We start from the raw sequence: 17,533 nt of genomic DNA, 5'->3' as shown, positions 1-17,533 counted from the left end.
AAGAAGCACCTCTTTTGAACCTCACTTATCAATGCATTAGTCTTTTATAATAAACTGAGAGTCCAGTTAGTAGAGAAGAATCGTTGCAATCTTATATCACAGCTAACACTTTCTATAATAGTAAATCATATTCTAGTGTTTATAGGACTAGCGTTTTAAGGACTTGGATAACAATATTATAAAGGATTATAAATCCATCGAACAATCACGATCATTGAATCTACACATCTAACCTTCTTTGATCAGGTTATCGTCATAATATTTAGCTAAACACACAACAACAATATGGCCTATATTAGTTTTCCCGCAAAGCACACAACACCACTGGGAGAAGCCTTGAATTAGTGGCAGGCCTAGAGGCAACTATGGTTATCCAAGAGTGAGATGCTCCACATCCTGTGTCTTTCTAGATATTACCTGGACAGGTTTCTTCTCTTCCTGTTCATCGTAAGAGTTAAACCTAAACTCAGAGCTCGACTCTTCAGTATCAGAACATCCTGGTCTTTCAGTTAAAAATTGTTCCCAGAATACATCATTCACCCGACTCTGGACTGTTGCTGGCACTTGCTTCTCCTTATGACCCTTGTGTGGTGAAGACAAAGAGGGATCATTATCTGGGTGAAAATTAAACCTGGGTTCGGTACTGATTTCCTGACCTGAGGGAGCTATCCTAGCTGAGGTTTTACCTTTGTCGGGTTCCAAAGAAGAAGATGCTAGAGTGAGATTTAGTTGGCAGGGGGTAAGGCCATCACCTTCATCGTATGCACTCAAACATCGCTGCAAGGAATGAAATTTTGGGCTTTCGGGTCCTGCTTTACATGACAAAGATGAATCTGATAGGTCTAACTCTTCAGGGACGCATAAAACACCCCCAGTCCTTGAGCGCACATCTTTGGACCATCCTTCCATCCTCCCTTCAGGACTTTCCCCATCTTCATTGGAGCTTTGTGTGCTGTGTGAAAGCAAGTTGATGTCTGAAACAGCAGGTGACAACTCAAGCCTGAGCTTATTGCAAGAGTCTTGCTGAAAAATGTTCCCAAACTCGGCCCTAGAGCAGCTTTGATTATCTACAAAAATATTTTCCTGAATTGTCTGGGGGAAGTCATCAACGTGAGGGAGTCGCCTCTTCTTATTATATGATGAAAGATCCATCGATTCAAGCTTCTGAGCAAGGCGTTCAACAAACTCGGGATTCTGAACTGCTTTGTCCAGGAAGGTCAGCAATTTCTCCTGCCGCAGCTCCATGCTACTTATACGTTGTTTTAGGCTTTCCAACTCGAGCTTTGCAGCAGACTGCTGTTGTTCAAATCCCAAAATATCTCCTTCAAGATTAGTCTTTTCAAGTGACAACTTCTCAATTTCTTCCTCAAATGCTGCTCTTTCCGGATCAACAGAACCTTGAGGTTGACTGTGGCTGTGTATAGGCTTTCTGCGATGGATATTCTTTAGAAGATGTTTTTGACCTTTCACAAATTCTTCATTAGAAAATTCCCATTTTTCCGGATCAATTTTCCTAAATCCCTACAAATAAACACAGCTAGGTCATTAATGCAATTCCAGCATTTGACAAATAAAGGAAAATTAGTTGAACCCAAAATACAATTCATTCAGTCAAGCATCAGATTTATTTCACTTTCTCTCAATTTTATTTTATTTTATTTATTTATTATTTTTTTTGGGGTCAAAAGTTATACAAAATGATCCAAAAGGCGAGGCCTATGAAAATGTCAATAGTAGATAGAGAATTATTGGAAGACGTACATAATAATAAAGAGGGGAAGGTATGGGAACATATTTATGTTCATAATTCTCTGTTATCTTTACTTGAGGAAAGCAGTAGTTTAAGCAAAGAAGACCATACCATTTAAAGATGCAATACATATCGCACTGAAACCTTGCACATACAAAAGTATTAAGCATATTATGTGCACAGACCATTCAAACAAATGATAATATGCAATCCACAAGACATCTTCATTAGCATATGTATAATAACAGCCAGGTTAATACCTGCTCAATCTTCATCCCTTTTTTATCTCTTAATTTGCTAAATAAGCCTAGATGGCTGCACTTTTCAATGCCTACATATAGTAGAAACTAAATAGGTACCATATATAATTGACATTATAATTATCTGATTTATTAACATAATCAGCACATAAAGTCATCACTTCTTGCTAAATAAATATAATCCACATACAACTCCTCACGTAAATACCTATTCGGAAACAACAACAAAGCCTATTTCCCTATATACTTCTGACTGCTACATGAATTCCTTTTCCATTGCTCCACTCAGTTCACTGTTACATCTACTAAAGGTCAAAAGTAACTGAATCCTTTAACCACCAAAATAGACCATGTAAGTTTTGGTCTATCCCTAAATATGTTCTACTAAGATTGCATCAGTTATATAAACGGAAGCAAGACATGTCCCCACCATATAGGTCATCTTTCACCTGATTATGCCCCTCGACTCACCATTTATTCCATATTTACTTGCAAGAAACTAAAAATTGAATTTCACATAAAGGATCAGTGCTTGAACACGAGTAAATACAAAAAACACAACCAGGAAATTAATAAGGCAATTAGACACCTGGATTTACCTGTTTACCATAATTCCTTCACAGAAAATTTAAAGGTGATTAGCTGTCAGAAATCAAAGTTGCGTAAAGGTGAAATGGTACTTGTTCATTGCAGTAACACATACGTTTCAGTTGTCTAATTTTCTACATTTCATCTTGTGGTCCATCATTCTTTCATAGCTTCTAGTGTTTCATCATGGATTCCTTTGAGCAAGAAATGATAGCCTATCTAGTATTTCGTGTTCCTTGGTGGGTGGCAGAAAGGGAAAAAGGGAAAAAGGGTTCAAGTTGTGTGAACTCTTGCTTAGAGACCCAAATCATTTCTTAAGAAACTTCTTAGCATCAATCCGACTGCAATTAGCTGGGACCAATGGCTTTTATTGCTCTGGTCCTGAAAATTCCTCCTTCTATTGTTCCATAGCATGTTTTGATTTAGAAGAAGAGGCATTGGAACATTTGGAGGGTCAAAAATCTAAAAGTATCATGGGGTGGAAGAACTTTGAAAAGGCATAACTTTTGATCTTGAAGCGTATATGCAGGCACTTTCAAACCTGACACTGGTGATAATAGGCTCTGCCCAATTGGATCTGACTTTCAAGGCCTTAGCTTTTCCATGGCTTTATGATTCAATTTTCTTATTTTCAGTATTTTTTAAGTTTTTTACGCATTTTACACTCTATTATGAAATTTGTAATTCTTTAATAATGTTATTAGAACTTTTGGAAAAAATTTCCAGTTATTTGGTTGTGCTAGCTGGTAAATGGTTACTAGGGTGTCAGAAGATTCTACAAACAAGATTAGCTTATAAATAAACTCTTTTCCATTTTCCTGTTAGTTATGATTCGAATAACTGTATATACGTGACAAACATATGTGTAAGGGAAAATGTGATATTTGACATACAAAATGAATAAGCTAACTTAGGCGTGTTTGATTACTTTGTCAGTTGTTTGATTACTCTGTCAGTCCCTATAAATCAAGGAATATACCTGATCATAAATAAAAGGAATAGGTACAGTTGTACAAAGACTTTCAAATATTCAAAAGACCATGAATTTCTCAAATCTCCCCCTCAAGATGGTGAATAGATATTATACATTTCCAACTTGCTTGTAATTGCTTGAAATGAGAGATTTGCTAGTCCTTTAGTTAATTCTGCAAGTTGTCCATTCGTTGAAACATACGGAGTGCATGTCGATCCACTATCTAACTTCTCTTTTATCAAGTGTCTATAGACTTTAACGTGCTTACTTTTATCATGTTGAACTGAAATATGAGCTAGATTGATGTACACTTATTATCACAAAAAAGATTGATTGGTTCTCACCACTTGATTTTAAGATCTTCGAGAATGATTTTGAGCCACAATAGTTCACATATAACATATTCCATGCACCAAGGCTCTAAGTAGTGCTTTGGCATTGGATCTTGCCACAATAGTTTACTTCTTGCTTCTCTAAATTGCGAGTTTCTTCAGAGCAAGGTAAAATAGCTAGACCTTATACCTAGAACAATCCTGCCAAATCTGACTCTGTACAGGATTCTTAACCAGCTCTGTGGTCTTTATAAACAATATACCCTTTTCTGGGGGTAAACTTAATATAGAGAAAGATTCTGAAAACTGTTTGAAGATGTGTCTCTTTCGGATCGGGCATAAATTAATTACACATTCAACATAGGCTGTATCAAGTGTTATGTGTGAATGATAAATCAGTTTGACAATGACATCTAGTACCCATTTCGATCCACTGTTGCAGCCTGATCTGTTTCACTCAGTTAATTATCAAGGTCAATAGGTGTATAAAATGGCTTGCATATGAGCATTACTGTCTTTTTGAGAAGATCAAGCACATTCTTTTCTCCTGATACAAAGATTCCCTCTTTCAAATGTGCTACTTTAATTCCTAAAAATAATTGATTTTTCCAAGCTCCTTTATCTCAAAATCTTCAGCTGATCAATTTTTAAGTTAGTTTCTTTCTTCAGGATCATTATCAGTCACAATACCTACAGGTTGGCACAATGATATCTTGATTCCTTCTTATGTTTTTGATAATAACATTGACCAAGCATCTTGAAGTGAGACAGAATTTAGACAATCACAATTCATACAGCATATTTTAAATTCAGTAACTAACAATTGAGTTTCAATTACAACTAACAAAATAAATTTGCAACTCCAAAGCATTCTTTCTATGATTTTATTTATCATATAAATTAATAACTCATATAATGTCATTTTTCCTTCATTTCACGAAACTGAAAGACGTGTTGTTCCCATTTTAATTCTTACTAATGCAGACATGGAAACACAAAATTAAGCATTCTTCAATGCGTATATTATAAAAATATAGTTGCATTAAACTGCATAATGTTTGCAAGAATTCATAAACTGCTACTCAATAAATTGGGTGCCTATTCATCACACAAATATAGCAACTGTGTAAATCTCAGCTCAACCAAATTTAACAAATTTATGGCAATAAATTTAGTCAATCCCCACTCAACAAAATTCTAATGAAACTTAAAATTCGACCAAATTAAACCTTGTTTATAGCAAATAGAGCAATTAATTTCATTCAAACGAAAAATTGAAAAGTTTCATGCATTACAGCCAACGCATCTATAAATACAGATACAATAGACACACGTACATAGGTGTTGAGCTGGCGGATGAAGCTGGAGAAGTTATTGTGTTTGAAGTAGGAGGGAAGAAGGAGGCGTGCGAATTCCGGTGGGTTCCACACCACGAAGCTCTTCGTGCTCCCGCTCCACGATACGATGTCGTCCGTCGTCGAGTCATCAACCATCTCATACGTCTTCAAGAGGAACGGCGCCGGTCCACCTCCGCCTCCGGCCGCGGTGGTGGCCACCGCTGCTCCTCCGTCCATTCAGTACTCTATGATCGATTGAGAACGCGTTTTGGTACTTTGGTTCGTGGTTCGGGTCTGACTTTGTTGACGGATTTTATGTCGGGAGTTGGGTTAGTTGTATTGGTTGTTAAAATCGCACCTGTCCCTCATTTTTGACATTTTATTTATTTGAGTCCTTGATCTTTTCTTATTTAGCTTTTCAGCCTTCAACGTTGAACATTTAGGGTGCATTTGACTGCAAGTACAGAATTCGCATAGAAAGAAAATAAATACAAGGCAATTCAATTGACCAAAACTTATTTATATAGAAATTATTAATTAAATGTGTTTGATTAATTTAGCATTTAACCTAAAAAATATTATAATTGTCTATTTTTTATTAGTGGGCGCGGGTCGGGTCGGTTCAGTTCGGTTATCTTTAGAATCGAATCGAACCAAAATTTTCGGGTATCTAATAAATGGAACCGTCGGGTCCAAATATAATTATGGAACCGTTCGGGTTCGGTTCAGTTCGGTTCGGTTCCATTCGGTTCTGTACTATAATTAAATTTTTTAACATTTATAACAACATTATATAAATACAACTAATGATACATTCAATAGTTTTGGAATGCCATAGACTAATAGACTACCTTATTTAAATGATCGCTACGATCAAAGTTTCAGTCGGCGGAGGTCGCAATTTTGATCGGAGATCACAGCATCGGCCGACGATTGTATAGGTTTTGAAATGTTGACGAGGCTGCGAGAGTGAGTGCGAGAGTCAAGACAACGTTATGCACTTTAGTGTAGGTGTTTAGAGTTATTTAGTGGATTGGATCTTGTTGAGCTAAGAAATGAAATAATAAAATGGGTAATGAGGCCAAAAATTAAAAAAATTAGAAATGAAACAAATTATTGAGCCAAAATTTTGGATTTAAAAATTATTAATTTGTTAATTTATTTAGAAAAAACTAAAATTAAAATAATTTGATTTACTCAATATAAAAAAAAATTAGAAAGATTCGGTTCTTCGGTTCTTGGTCTAGAACCGAGAACCGAATCGTACCCGTCGATTCTCAATTCAGATACCCATTCGGGTATTTAATTTGACAAGAACCGTCGGGTTCGATTCAGTTCGGTTCGGTTCGGGAGATTTGCCCAGCCTTAAGTGGGTAGATGAAAGAGAGTGGATAAATAAGATAGAGAAAGAGAGAGCGAATTCCCTGAAAAATAAAAATATTAAAAATCAAAAGCACCCTTAATTAAAACTGAAAGCTCCAATCAAATTCGGTAAAAAGTCAATTTTAACCTCATATAAAAAAAATTAAAAAGACAATTTGATCGCTATTAAAATGCATTACAACATTCAATCATATTCAGTATTGCGTACTAAATATACACTAAACAAATCTCCACTTTTTGTAGCATATTATGATCCTACATGGATTAGCAAGCAAGTTATGTGCTTCCGAGAATTATAAACTTCAACATATTCCATTCCTCATCGCGATAAATAAGCATGTACACTCGTATAATGAGTTAATGACGCTAGTCTCTCTGTCCTTCAATACTACTTTGAAACTCTCATTTCAAAGTCATCCTTGAGATGCTTCTTTCCTACAGACTTGATTGTCACATCGATCGACATTTGAGAAATATATCTCAATATCCCTCTTTGATGTTGAGAGAAAATCACTTGAGATTGCTTCCACACCTCACTTGAGATTGCTTCCACACCTCTCGAACATTAGAGGAACCATCAGCAACCTCAGCAACCAGAGAAAAGGTGAAAATGCCCACGACTTAAGTTTAAAGTAACCGAAAAGGGAAATGAGGAAAAACAAAAAGTAACTGAAACAAAAAGTTCATATGACAGAATTCAGAATCAATTGGAAGCATGATTTAGTGCATCAACACTGATCAGAAGACAAGTTTCTATCTGCCTCGATAATGAAACGTAGTATAAAAATGCTAAAATAGTAAAATTATCCACTCTCCTTTATCGTAGTGCAGACTAGATATGTAACAAGACGAAGCTCGCCATCTTTATCAACCATAGAGATAAAACTCCTTCATCCTCCTCCCACCCCAAAATAATGTTTCTTTGCTGCCATGTACACAGCTCTAAGAGGACTACTCACACACTGATCAAAAGGCAAAAGAAAGGAAGTTAGCAACAATTAAACTATTGAAATAAAAAGGACATATTCGAAAACTAAATCAAGAAGCACCTTCTTGATAGGGGATGGATGAGGATAAAAATTACATGATAAAGTGTAATTAAGAAAGCAAGAATAATCATATGGGTATGGGAATCCATTATTTAATCCAATTCAAGTTTTTATTGCAGCACTGTAAATGATAATTTAATTAAGGCTTCCTGAACCATCCAATTCTGAAGAATTGCTTTCGTGTCATCTCAAAAGTGATATTAGGAAAGGACAGAAATTATACAAAACTTCATATTTACCACGGACTAAATCTGAATTGGACAATGCAAAAACCTCTTGCGTACTGAATTCCATGAATACCAGTTTTTGCTATTGCATTTAATCTCGATCATTATTAACTCACATCCCCTAAACATATTTCTATACCATTTTCACCAAAATGCCTACTACGAGTAGAAGAAACCTGGAAAAGTAAAAGGATAGAACAAATCCTTTAGCAACTCACTAGCCACAACATGCTTCAGAACCCCCAATTTTAGAACATGTTCAGCGAAGATTAAAAGTTTTTTTATAAGAAAATAAAGGAATGAATTGCTCCTTTTGCAAAAGGGAGAATAACAAAAACCAGATATATGCTGAAAGAATAATTTTACTGAAAATGCTTTCTCTTGTATCTGCAATTGCTTAGCAACACACGTATATATACAGGGAGTGAGAAGGATCTAGAATATTTACACAAATTGAATTAATTGACTGAAAGAAAAATGCTATACAACAGAATTTAACAAAAAAAAATGTCATGTGACAGAATGGTCTTCAATGACATTTTTACCCTGCATCATCATGCTTCATCTGATGGCTATTTTCTTGTTGATTATCAACTCGTTGTTGCTGACTGTACATTATCTGTGACCCACATTTCAACATACCCTCGCAAGATGGAGAGTAGATGTCAACAACTCCCATCTTGTTCACGTGCTGATAAAATTGAGAAGAGTTTAGTGACTTTGTTAAAATGTCAGCAACCTGAGAACTGCTACTAAGATATTTAGTAATTATACTTCCTTCCCGAATTTTGTCCCATATCAAATGGCAATCTAATTCAATGTGTTTAGTTCTTTCATGGAAAATTGGGTTGGCTACTATGTGGAGAGTAGATTTGTTATCACAGAACAAGACAGCAGCCTGTGGATGATTGATTTTCAAGTCTTGAAATAAGTACCAAAGCCAGGTGAGCTCACTGCAGACATTTGCCATTGCTCTATACACTGCTTCTGCTGAAGATCTGGATACTGTGCTTTGCTTCTTTGATTTCCAAGATATTAAGGATCTTCCAAGCATCACACAATATCCTATTACACTTCTTCGTGAATCTGGACAAGCTTCCCAGTCTGAATCACTATAGGCATTAAGCCGCAGATCTGAATTAACAGGGAACAATATCCTTATCCTGGGCCTCCTTTTATGTACCTTAATACTTTATTAGCAGCATTGAGATGGGAAGTCCGAGGAGAGCTCATGAATTGACTTAGTAGTTGTACTGAGTATGAGAAGTCTGGTATGGTTATAGTTAAATACAATAACCTCCCAACAAGTCTTCTATACATACTTGGATCAGGAAGAGGTTCTCCAGCCAGCTTAGAAATCTTCACATTTTGATCTAAAGGTATCTTTGTTGGCACACATCCTATCATTCCCGATTCTGTCAGTATGTCTAAAGCATAATTTCGTTGGCAAATATGAATACCTTTATTAGACCTTGCTACCTCTATTCCCAAAAAATATTTCAGTGCGACCAAATCTTTGATCTTGAATATCCTATAAAGCAAGTCCTTGAGACAGTTAATGCCGTCAATACAATTACTGGCCGCTATTATGTCATCTACATACACGAGGATAGCAGTAAAAGAACTCTTAGTGGACCTTGTAAATAGGCTATAATCAGCCTTAGATTGAGTGAAACATTGTTCAATGATGAAGGTTGAGAGCTTGGAGTACCATAGTCGAGATGTTTGTTTTAGCCCATACATGCTCTTTAATAGCCTGCATACCTTTGAGTGCTTCGCAGCAGGATGGCCAGGAGGCATCTCCATGTACACTTCTTCATCCAGATCCCCATGTAGGAATGCATTATTTACATCAAATTGATGTAAATGCCATCCTTTTACAGCTGTAACAGCAAGTAATGTCCTAACGGTTACCATCTTTGTTACAGGTGAAAACATCTTATGGTAGTCCAATCCCTCCTGTTGTGTATATCCTTTTGCCACAAGCCTGGCTTTGTACCTTTCAATAGTACCGTTTGCCCTATACTTCACCTTAGACACCCACTTACACCCAATAGATTTCTTGTTAGGAGGTAATTATGTGAAAATCCATGTGTTATTCATCTCAAGAGCTGCAATTTCATCATTCATGGCTTTACACTAGTCAGGTGAGGTTACTGCTTCTTAATATGTGTTAGGCTCAATGTGTGTAGTTATGGAAGTTACTAATGCTTTGTGATTATTTGACAATCTATGATTTGATATAGTAGCATTGAGAGGAAAAGGGTTACCTGGAATGTGAGAACCTTTGTCCTTGTCCAACTTTTGTGATGGATGATGTTCACGAAATTATTTTCTTTCGATTTAAAACTACCGTAAGTGTACGGTTCATTAACAAGTAATAAAGTGAATTAAATGAGTCCGAATATCGTCCCACGGAGATTGATTAGTTCAAATTTTACCTACCGTAGCCTTAACCAAAACTAAATTACCAAAGTGAATGTAGACCTAATTGAACATCAATTATGCAATTTTTTTATGATTAAATTGAAATTAATATGCAAAACAATAATTTAAAACTCTAGAATGAAATCTAAAAGTTGAGAATGCACGTTGTTATAATTATTAGGAATGAAATACGCTAGGATCATGAATTCCCATGCAATTATCACTTTAAACCCTAGTTTCACAATATGACAATACATTTCAATTTTGACGAATCAATGTTATTAAGTCTATCCAATACTCTCTCTTGAGATGTATCAAACCTATTTCTACATACCACCAGTTTATATTTCTATGACAAGAGCATATGTAAAAATGCATACGATTTTATGAACATTTAAAGATTCACGTAGGGCATGGACCCTACGATGATTTATATTATGTCAAATCTATTCCAATTCTCTCGAATGCAAGAATAAATCACTAAAATTCACACAATTACGAGCCCTTAATTGCGGAAACATTAATTGCATATAAATCATTCAAAACAATAAAAATTGTGTCTTAACATCAAATTGCAAAACGAGAATATTAAAATTTAAACCACATGGTTCATCGATCTCCTAGCATAATAAAAATCTAACCTAGCATGATTAAAATAACAGAATACATCATATTTTGAATAAAAGACATCACCGGGTTATGAAATCCTGAAGTTCTTCGTGTCAATCTTTGTTCTTGCGCTCAAATCTTCTCCAAGAAGTGTTTTTTGGCCTCCAATTATGTTCTCGGCGTCTCTGGAATGTTTGTGATATTTATATCCCGTGGAAAATTAGGTTACCAAAGGTGTTTCAATCGTATAAGAAAATAAAAAAATCGCGTCGGAAACGTACCATGCGACCGCATGGTTTTAATCCGTGCGGCCGCATGGTTATTCTCTATTTCCAATTGAATTCCCTGCATCACTTTGTGCTGCCGCACGACATTTCTACCATGAGACCGCATGGTAGAATTCGACTTTCATTTCCTGCAAATTGGTCCATTTACTTGAATCTTCCACTTCTTTGCATCTTTTCTTCATTCTTCACATTCTATCATCCCAAAATGTCATCAATTTGTATTTGGCAACTCAATTTCTTGATTTGTGCATCGGGTCAACTTTTAGGTAATTGCACCTTGGTCCTTGAACTTTCACTTTGTGTCATTTTAGTCTTTTTTCGCGTCTTTTCTTATGTATTTCACCATGTTCATCGATGTTACTTATAATTCACAAATGTAATGAAATTAAGTCACAATTTAATCATTTTATTCGTAATTAAGTCATGTTTGTGACCTAAATAAGTGTGCAAAAACACACTTATCAAACCCCCCAAACTTGAACTATTGTTTGTCCTCAAACAAGATAGTGACTAAATTCTGAACAAACATGGTTTAATAGCCTGCTACGGCTCGGGATTGGACTAAGTGTTTGATTTGATAAAGATATATCAGTGCAAAAATGACATCAACCTTCGCCTATTAAATGCGTACTTGACGTGTGTGTGTGAGTTCATGCCAACATATTCGGTTCATGATGGATTTGAGTCCCGACCCCGAGTGGTCAATTCTATCCTTACTCGCTCGAGAGATACACAACCCCCCAAACTTATTTTTTTTTCACTCAATTATCCCAGGGTTGTGTTTCGAAACTAGGAATTCACATAGATGTAGTTCTCACCCTCTCGTAGTTTGGATTAATCTCACTATCACAAGTTTACATTTCAACAAGTGACGGCTCTCCTAAATTTGATCGCTTCGATACTCAAGATTAAATTAGGTTACTTGCCTCACCTCAAAGGTATAATTTCTTTAACCAAATGTCCAAGGATTATTCTTCATGTTATCGTCTCTCTTTTCTCTAATTTTTCTGATTTTATTATTAAGCTTCTCTTTTTTTTTTTTTTCAGTTTCATCTTCTCATTTGCTTTCTAATAACCCATGTAACGAGTTTTAGGCCGGTGACTCCCAAACCAGTTGGCTTTAGGGCACTAGGTTTTAAACCCTTGCAGGCTTATTCACTCGAATTATAAAGGCTCGATCAGATGACTTTCAATTAACCTCTTTCCCTCTTACTTTCTATATGACCCTTTTAGCGAGCTTTAGGCCCGTGACTCCCAAGCCAGTTGACTTTAGGGCACTAGATTTTGAAATATCTTTACAGGCTTACTTGCTCGAGTCATAAAGGCATGAAAAGAAGTGTATTGTTCTCACAAATTTATTTTATGCCCTTATTGTTCTAGACATTTAGTTTCCAAAACTAACCCTTAATTTAAGATTTTCACCTAATTTTCACCTGACTGGTCTAGACAATCCACACAATAAAATTTATGCACGGAGCCTCCACTTATCTCAATGCTCTCTTACAATAGCTTAACCATCACCAAACTATCTTAAGGCAGTTTACGGTTTAATTCAATAGAAGGTTATCATTCTTTTTCTATTTTATGCTCAAAATCTAGTCATTTATCTAATATGTCAAGCATGAATAGTGTACACAGATAATTTCAAGTTTTGCATCAACAAGTGTCAGCTAGCCTAGTTGCATCAGATCTAAAGATTTTGCAGTTTAAACTAGTCTAGTTATAACATCATAGCTAGCAAGGTTATCAAGCACACACAAGCATGCATGAAAAAAATTAAAGCAAAAATGAATAAAATGCAAAATATTTTTTTTCATGCACACATGCCGATGAATACAGATAACACAGATACTTAGTTAAAATTATGTCACATATCGATGAACACAGATACTTAGTTAAACACATCAATGAACATAGATGACACAGATACTTAGTTAAAATTATGTCACCTCTCCAAACTTTGGTACTATATTGTCCTCAATATAATATTAACAGAAGATTAAAGACAAAATTTTACGGACAACATAAAAATGAAAATCTAAAATGTGGTAAATAGTATTTCCCTTGAATCAAAATGGATGAGGTCGTGGGAAACTGGGTCCTGCTGTACCATCATCCGGCGAAGGAGGGTGTCGTCCAAGGAGCTGCCACATCATCTCATTCAATTCCCGCATCAAGGTAGACTGCTGTGTCTACTCGGCCTGGATAGCTCTCATGGTCTCCCAAGTTTCATTGACCCTCATTTGGATACCGTCCACCCGACCAACATACATGTTCAGCCGACCATTCATAGTATCAACTTCTCGTTGCATGACTATAGCATGATCCCTAGCATCTCTGATGTAGTTCAACGCAAGGTGATTGTTTCTTTGTAAACTTCTCAATTCAGTTCTCATGTTGCCAAAATCTTGAAAGAAACTATGAAGGTCTCGGCTAATGCCCATGTGGTGAAGAAGATCTGTCTCAGCAACTGATTATCCATGTCAGCTTGTGGTGTTGGAGCCCGTGAGTGTTCCTGATCTTCAGGGATTTGGCCTTGTTTTGCCTGCTATCTACGTCGTTCATTTTCCTGCTCTTCTCTGTGCTTAACCCAAGCCCTTGTCTGAGTGTTAAATGTAGTTCGTTTGATCATGGAGCTGGGTTTTTTAGGTAACTCCTCAGGTAAGAGGGCAACACCCGTAGCCCGACATATGCCACTAATGAGGCTCGAGAATATCAAAGTGGAGCGTCGATCTCTCCAAGTTCCCAATGAGTGTAGTTGATTGTATATAAGAGTAGCGAGATCAATCTTGTTACCTCGAGCCAAGTGGTAAATGAATCCTGCTGTCTGATCTGGAAATGTAGTCCTGTGTGATATGGGCTCAACATTGTGGCACATAAAGAGCCATAGAATGGCCATGGAAGGGGTAAGCTCAATCTGATGCCACTCGGTAGTATCGAGGAGCCATGCATTCTCCCGCCCCATTAAAACCTCAGCCACTTCATTCCAGTGAAAGTCAATTGGGACAGGGACCACATTCTTCATGGTAAGCTGGTAGTAATCATGAATGACCTCGGGAGAGAACATAATCCATTTCCCCCGCACCCAAGTCTGATGGAAATGCTCGGAGCCTGGCATGTCAATGTCACTGTTGAAATTGGTGAAGAACTCTCGGCATAAAGTCTCATTGAGTGGATGCGGTCTCTCCACTAACTTTTGCCACCCACAGAGCTGAATTAAATTAACCAGCTCAAAACCCGGGAAGTCATCAAGCTTAACGGGTCTTCAGCATGTAAAGTCCAATGGCGTACGATGTTTTCATATCGTGCCGCGGTAGTTGCAGTTAAGAATCACTGAACTTCTCCCGCGAGTTCTCGAGTACGGGCTGTCCCGGTGGAGGAACTTGCTTTTTCTTTCTCGTGCAAAGTTCTTTTAGGAGGCATCCTGCAAAGTTTGTAAGATTACACTCATTAAGTTCGATGTGAAAAGAATAGACAAGAAATGAGAAAAATAAACTATGCATTACACAAATCCCCCAAACTTTCCTAAATGCATGTGTAGTAACATTGTGTGCACTAGACAAGATATGATGTTTAATTGAATTCAAGTATTTTGCCAATATGAAAGTTGGAGAAAAACTCGGCATAACTAAGCAACATTTCAGAATTTGGAACCATGATCGAGTGCACACTTTCGGCCCTTGACATCATTGAGAATTATCAAAATTTTCCCAGACAATCTCCAGGCATATCAAAGTATTCATTGAAGTGTAGCACATACTCGAATTTCAAACCAATTGGACATTGTTTGATGTGTTAAATGAAGATGCAAAATAGGGGACGAAGGGTGCCGTGTGCGGTGACCTAATTATGTGCCTTTGTATAGTCAAGTTTGGTTCTAGGAATTTCCAATTCATGTGTTAGGGTAATTCATCACATTACCCCAGTTTGTATATCCAACACGTAAATTTACTAAAATGCATAACTCACACATTGACAATGGATCAAACATGTAGCATGCCATTGTATGGGATCTCTAGAATTCCAACAATTGGAGTTTAAGTCATGCCCAAGATGACACACATTCAACAATCTAGCATCTATTACTATGAGATAAGTGCCTTTCAGGTTAATGTACGTAGGAATGCATCACAATATGTATTTTAATTCATTCACCAATCACAAGCAATGCAAGAAGCACCATAAAACATAGAATAGTCACTGTGGCATTTCATCAAACATATAGCATGCATAATGTGAAGGTATGACCAATGTAAAGAATTGAGTTTTAGAATCATTCCATAGTTCTCATAACACAATCACATCAAATCCACCCATACATGAACTAGCCCAATCTCCCTCAACTTCCCAAAATTGAAATTTCAAATGCGACTAACCCTAAAATGGAATCGAGAGGGATGGAAGAACAATTACCTTGTATTTGTAGGGGTTGAATTTAGTTAAAAAAAATGATCTCCTTTAGATGATAATGCACTTCAATAACGAGATTCGTGTGTAGTGTATGTGACTTGAACTCAATCGAGTGTAGAAATCGTCCCCTAAGATGATTTTGGACGTGAGAGAAATTGGGAAGAAAATTGAGTGGGTAATGAACCCACGCCTGATTTTTGCCATGCGGCCGCATGGCTTTAAGCTCTGCGGTCGCATGGTTCAAGTGGCTTTGGCTACTTAATTCACGGCCTCTGTTTGTGTAGTCGCACAGTGCGACCGCATGAGTAAAAATACTTTTTTTTGGAAGGAAAAAATAATAATAACAGGAATAAAATAAAATAAAATAAAAACACGTTTTATATCCCCAAAAACCCGACTTTTGATTAAAATTTCGATTTTCAATTGATGAATTGACCCGGCTCTCAACGTTCCCAATTATTCAAAAGCATACTTCCAAACATTCTGGGATGTGTATGGGTCGTAAACTCGGTACCCAAAACCAAATTTTTGTATTCAAAGTCATACATTGACATGTGAAATTTAGAAAACAAAATTTACCTCGAAATGCGTGAATTTCACACCCACTCACCCAAACTACTCCAATCAACCCGAACTCGTGCGTGATGCTTAGGGACTCGTGTGAACAGTAAATTAATTCCTAATCTAATGCAAATAGCATAATAAATTAAATAAAAATGATACAATAGGTTGCCTCTCACCCAGTGCTAGTTTATAGTCGATAGCTCGACTTTTCTACATCTGTTTCATTCTGGCATCTCGAGTTGAACGGTGAACTTTTGGTTGGAGAAGTCACCGCCTCAGTAGTGTTTTAGTCTTTGCCCATTAATAGTGAAGGTACCCTTAGTCTCATGGCTCACTTGTATAACCCCATATGGTAGGACTTTCGTGACAGTATAAGGACCCGACCACCTTGATATTAGTTTTCCTGGGAAAAGCTTGAGTCTCGAGTTATACAATAGCACTTTCTGCCCCACTTCGAACTCTCGCCTCTAAATATGCATGTCGTGCCACTTCTTGGTTCGTTCTTTGTAAAGTTTTGAATTTTCGTAAGCTTCCATTCTAAACTCATCTAACTCATTAAGTTGCAGTAGGCGCTTTTCACCGGCGGCGCTCAAGTCCATATTCAACTGTTTCATAGCCCAATATGCATATTCAACTGTTTCATAGCCCAATATGCTCAGTGCTCCATTTCTAGTGGCAGATGGCACGCTTTCCCAAAGACTAGGTGGTATGGAGACATGCCTATCGGGGTCTTGAATGCTGTTCCGTAAGCCCATAATGCATCGTCCAGCTTTTTAGACCAATCCTTACTAGATGAGTTCACAGTGACCTCGAGTATTCTCTTCAGCTGCTGATTAGATACCTCAACTTGCCCGCTGGTTTGTGGATGATATGGAGTAGCAACGTGGTGTTTAACGCCATATTTATTTAACAACTGCTCAAATTAGCGATTACAGAAGTGCTTGCCCCCGTCGTTGATTATAGCCGGGTGAAAATGTTTTTTTTCAAGAACCCAATTACTGCCTTTGAGTCATTTGTTGGCAGTGCAACTGCCTCCACCCATTTTGATCCGTAATCCACTGCTACCAAGATATACTGATTTGAGAACGAAGGGGGGAACGGTCCCATGAAGTCAATTCCCCAAACATCAAATATCTCCACTTCCAAAATGTTATCCAGTGGCATTTCATTCTTCCTCGAGATCTTCCCAGTGCGTTGACATCGGTCACACCTCTTGACAAACTCAAATGTGTCTCTAAACAGTGTAGGCCAGTAGAATCCTGATTGTAGAATCTTTGCAGCTGTTTTTGAAGCCCCAAAGTGCCTTGCATATGCAGATGAATGACAGTGCTTGAGAA

The 17,533-nt window shown here is 37.1% G+C and overlaps 2 protein-coding genes across 2 annotated transcripts; both read right to left on the bottom strand.

Annotated features, from left to right (window-relative positions):
* Nucleotides 1-66: 66 nt before the first annotated feature.
* LOC111389281 (heat stress transcription factor A-5-like) lies at nucleotides 67-5,559 on the bottom strand. The gene is made up of 2 exons (XM_023014194.1): nucleotides 5,241-5,559; nucleotides 67-1,521 (listed from the first exon to the last, which is right to left on the bottom strand). The coding sequence occupies exons 1-2, from the start codon at nucleotides 5,475-5,477 to the stop codon at nucleotides 370-372; spliced, it is 1,389 nt and encodes a 462-aa protein (XP_022869962.1). The 5' UTR covers nucleotides 5,478-5,559; the 3' UTR covers nucleotides 67-369.
* An 11,104-nt stretch (nucleotides 5,560-16,663) lies between these two features.
* Nucleotides 16,664-17,303, bottom strand: LOC111389296. Its single transcript, XM_023014217.1, has 3 exons — nucleotides 17,188-17,303; nucleotides 16,897-17,050; nucleotides 16,664-16,801 (listed from the first exon to the last, which is right to left on the bottom strand). The coding sequence occupies exons 1-3, from the start codon at nucleotides 17,301-17,303 to the stop codon at nucleotides 16,664-16,666; spliced, it is 408 nt and encodes a 135-aa protein (XP_022869985.1).
* Between the last annotated feature and the right edge of the window lie 230 nt (nucleotides 17,304-17,533).

Source organism: Olea europaea, unplaced genomic scaffold (assembly GCF_002742605.1).
Source record: "Olea europaea var. sylvestris unplaced genomic scaffold, O_europaea_v1 scaffold574, whole genome shotgun sequence".
NCBI lineage: Eukaryota > Viridiplantae > Streptophyta > Magnoliopsida > Lamiales > Oleaceae > Olea > Olea europaea.
The sequence above is the reverse complement of the archived record's forward strand: the minus strand, read 5'-3'. Positions and strand labels throughout refer to the sequence as shown.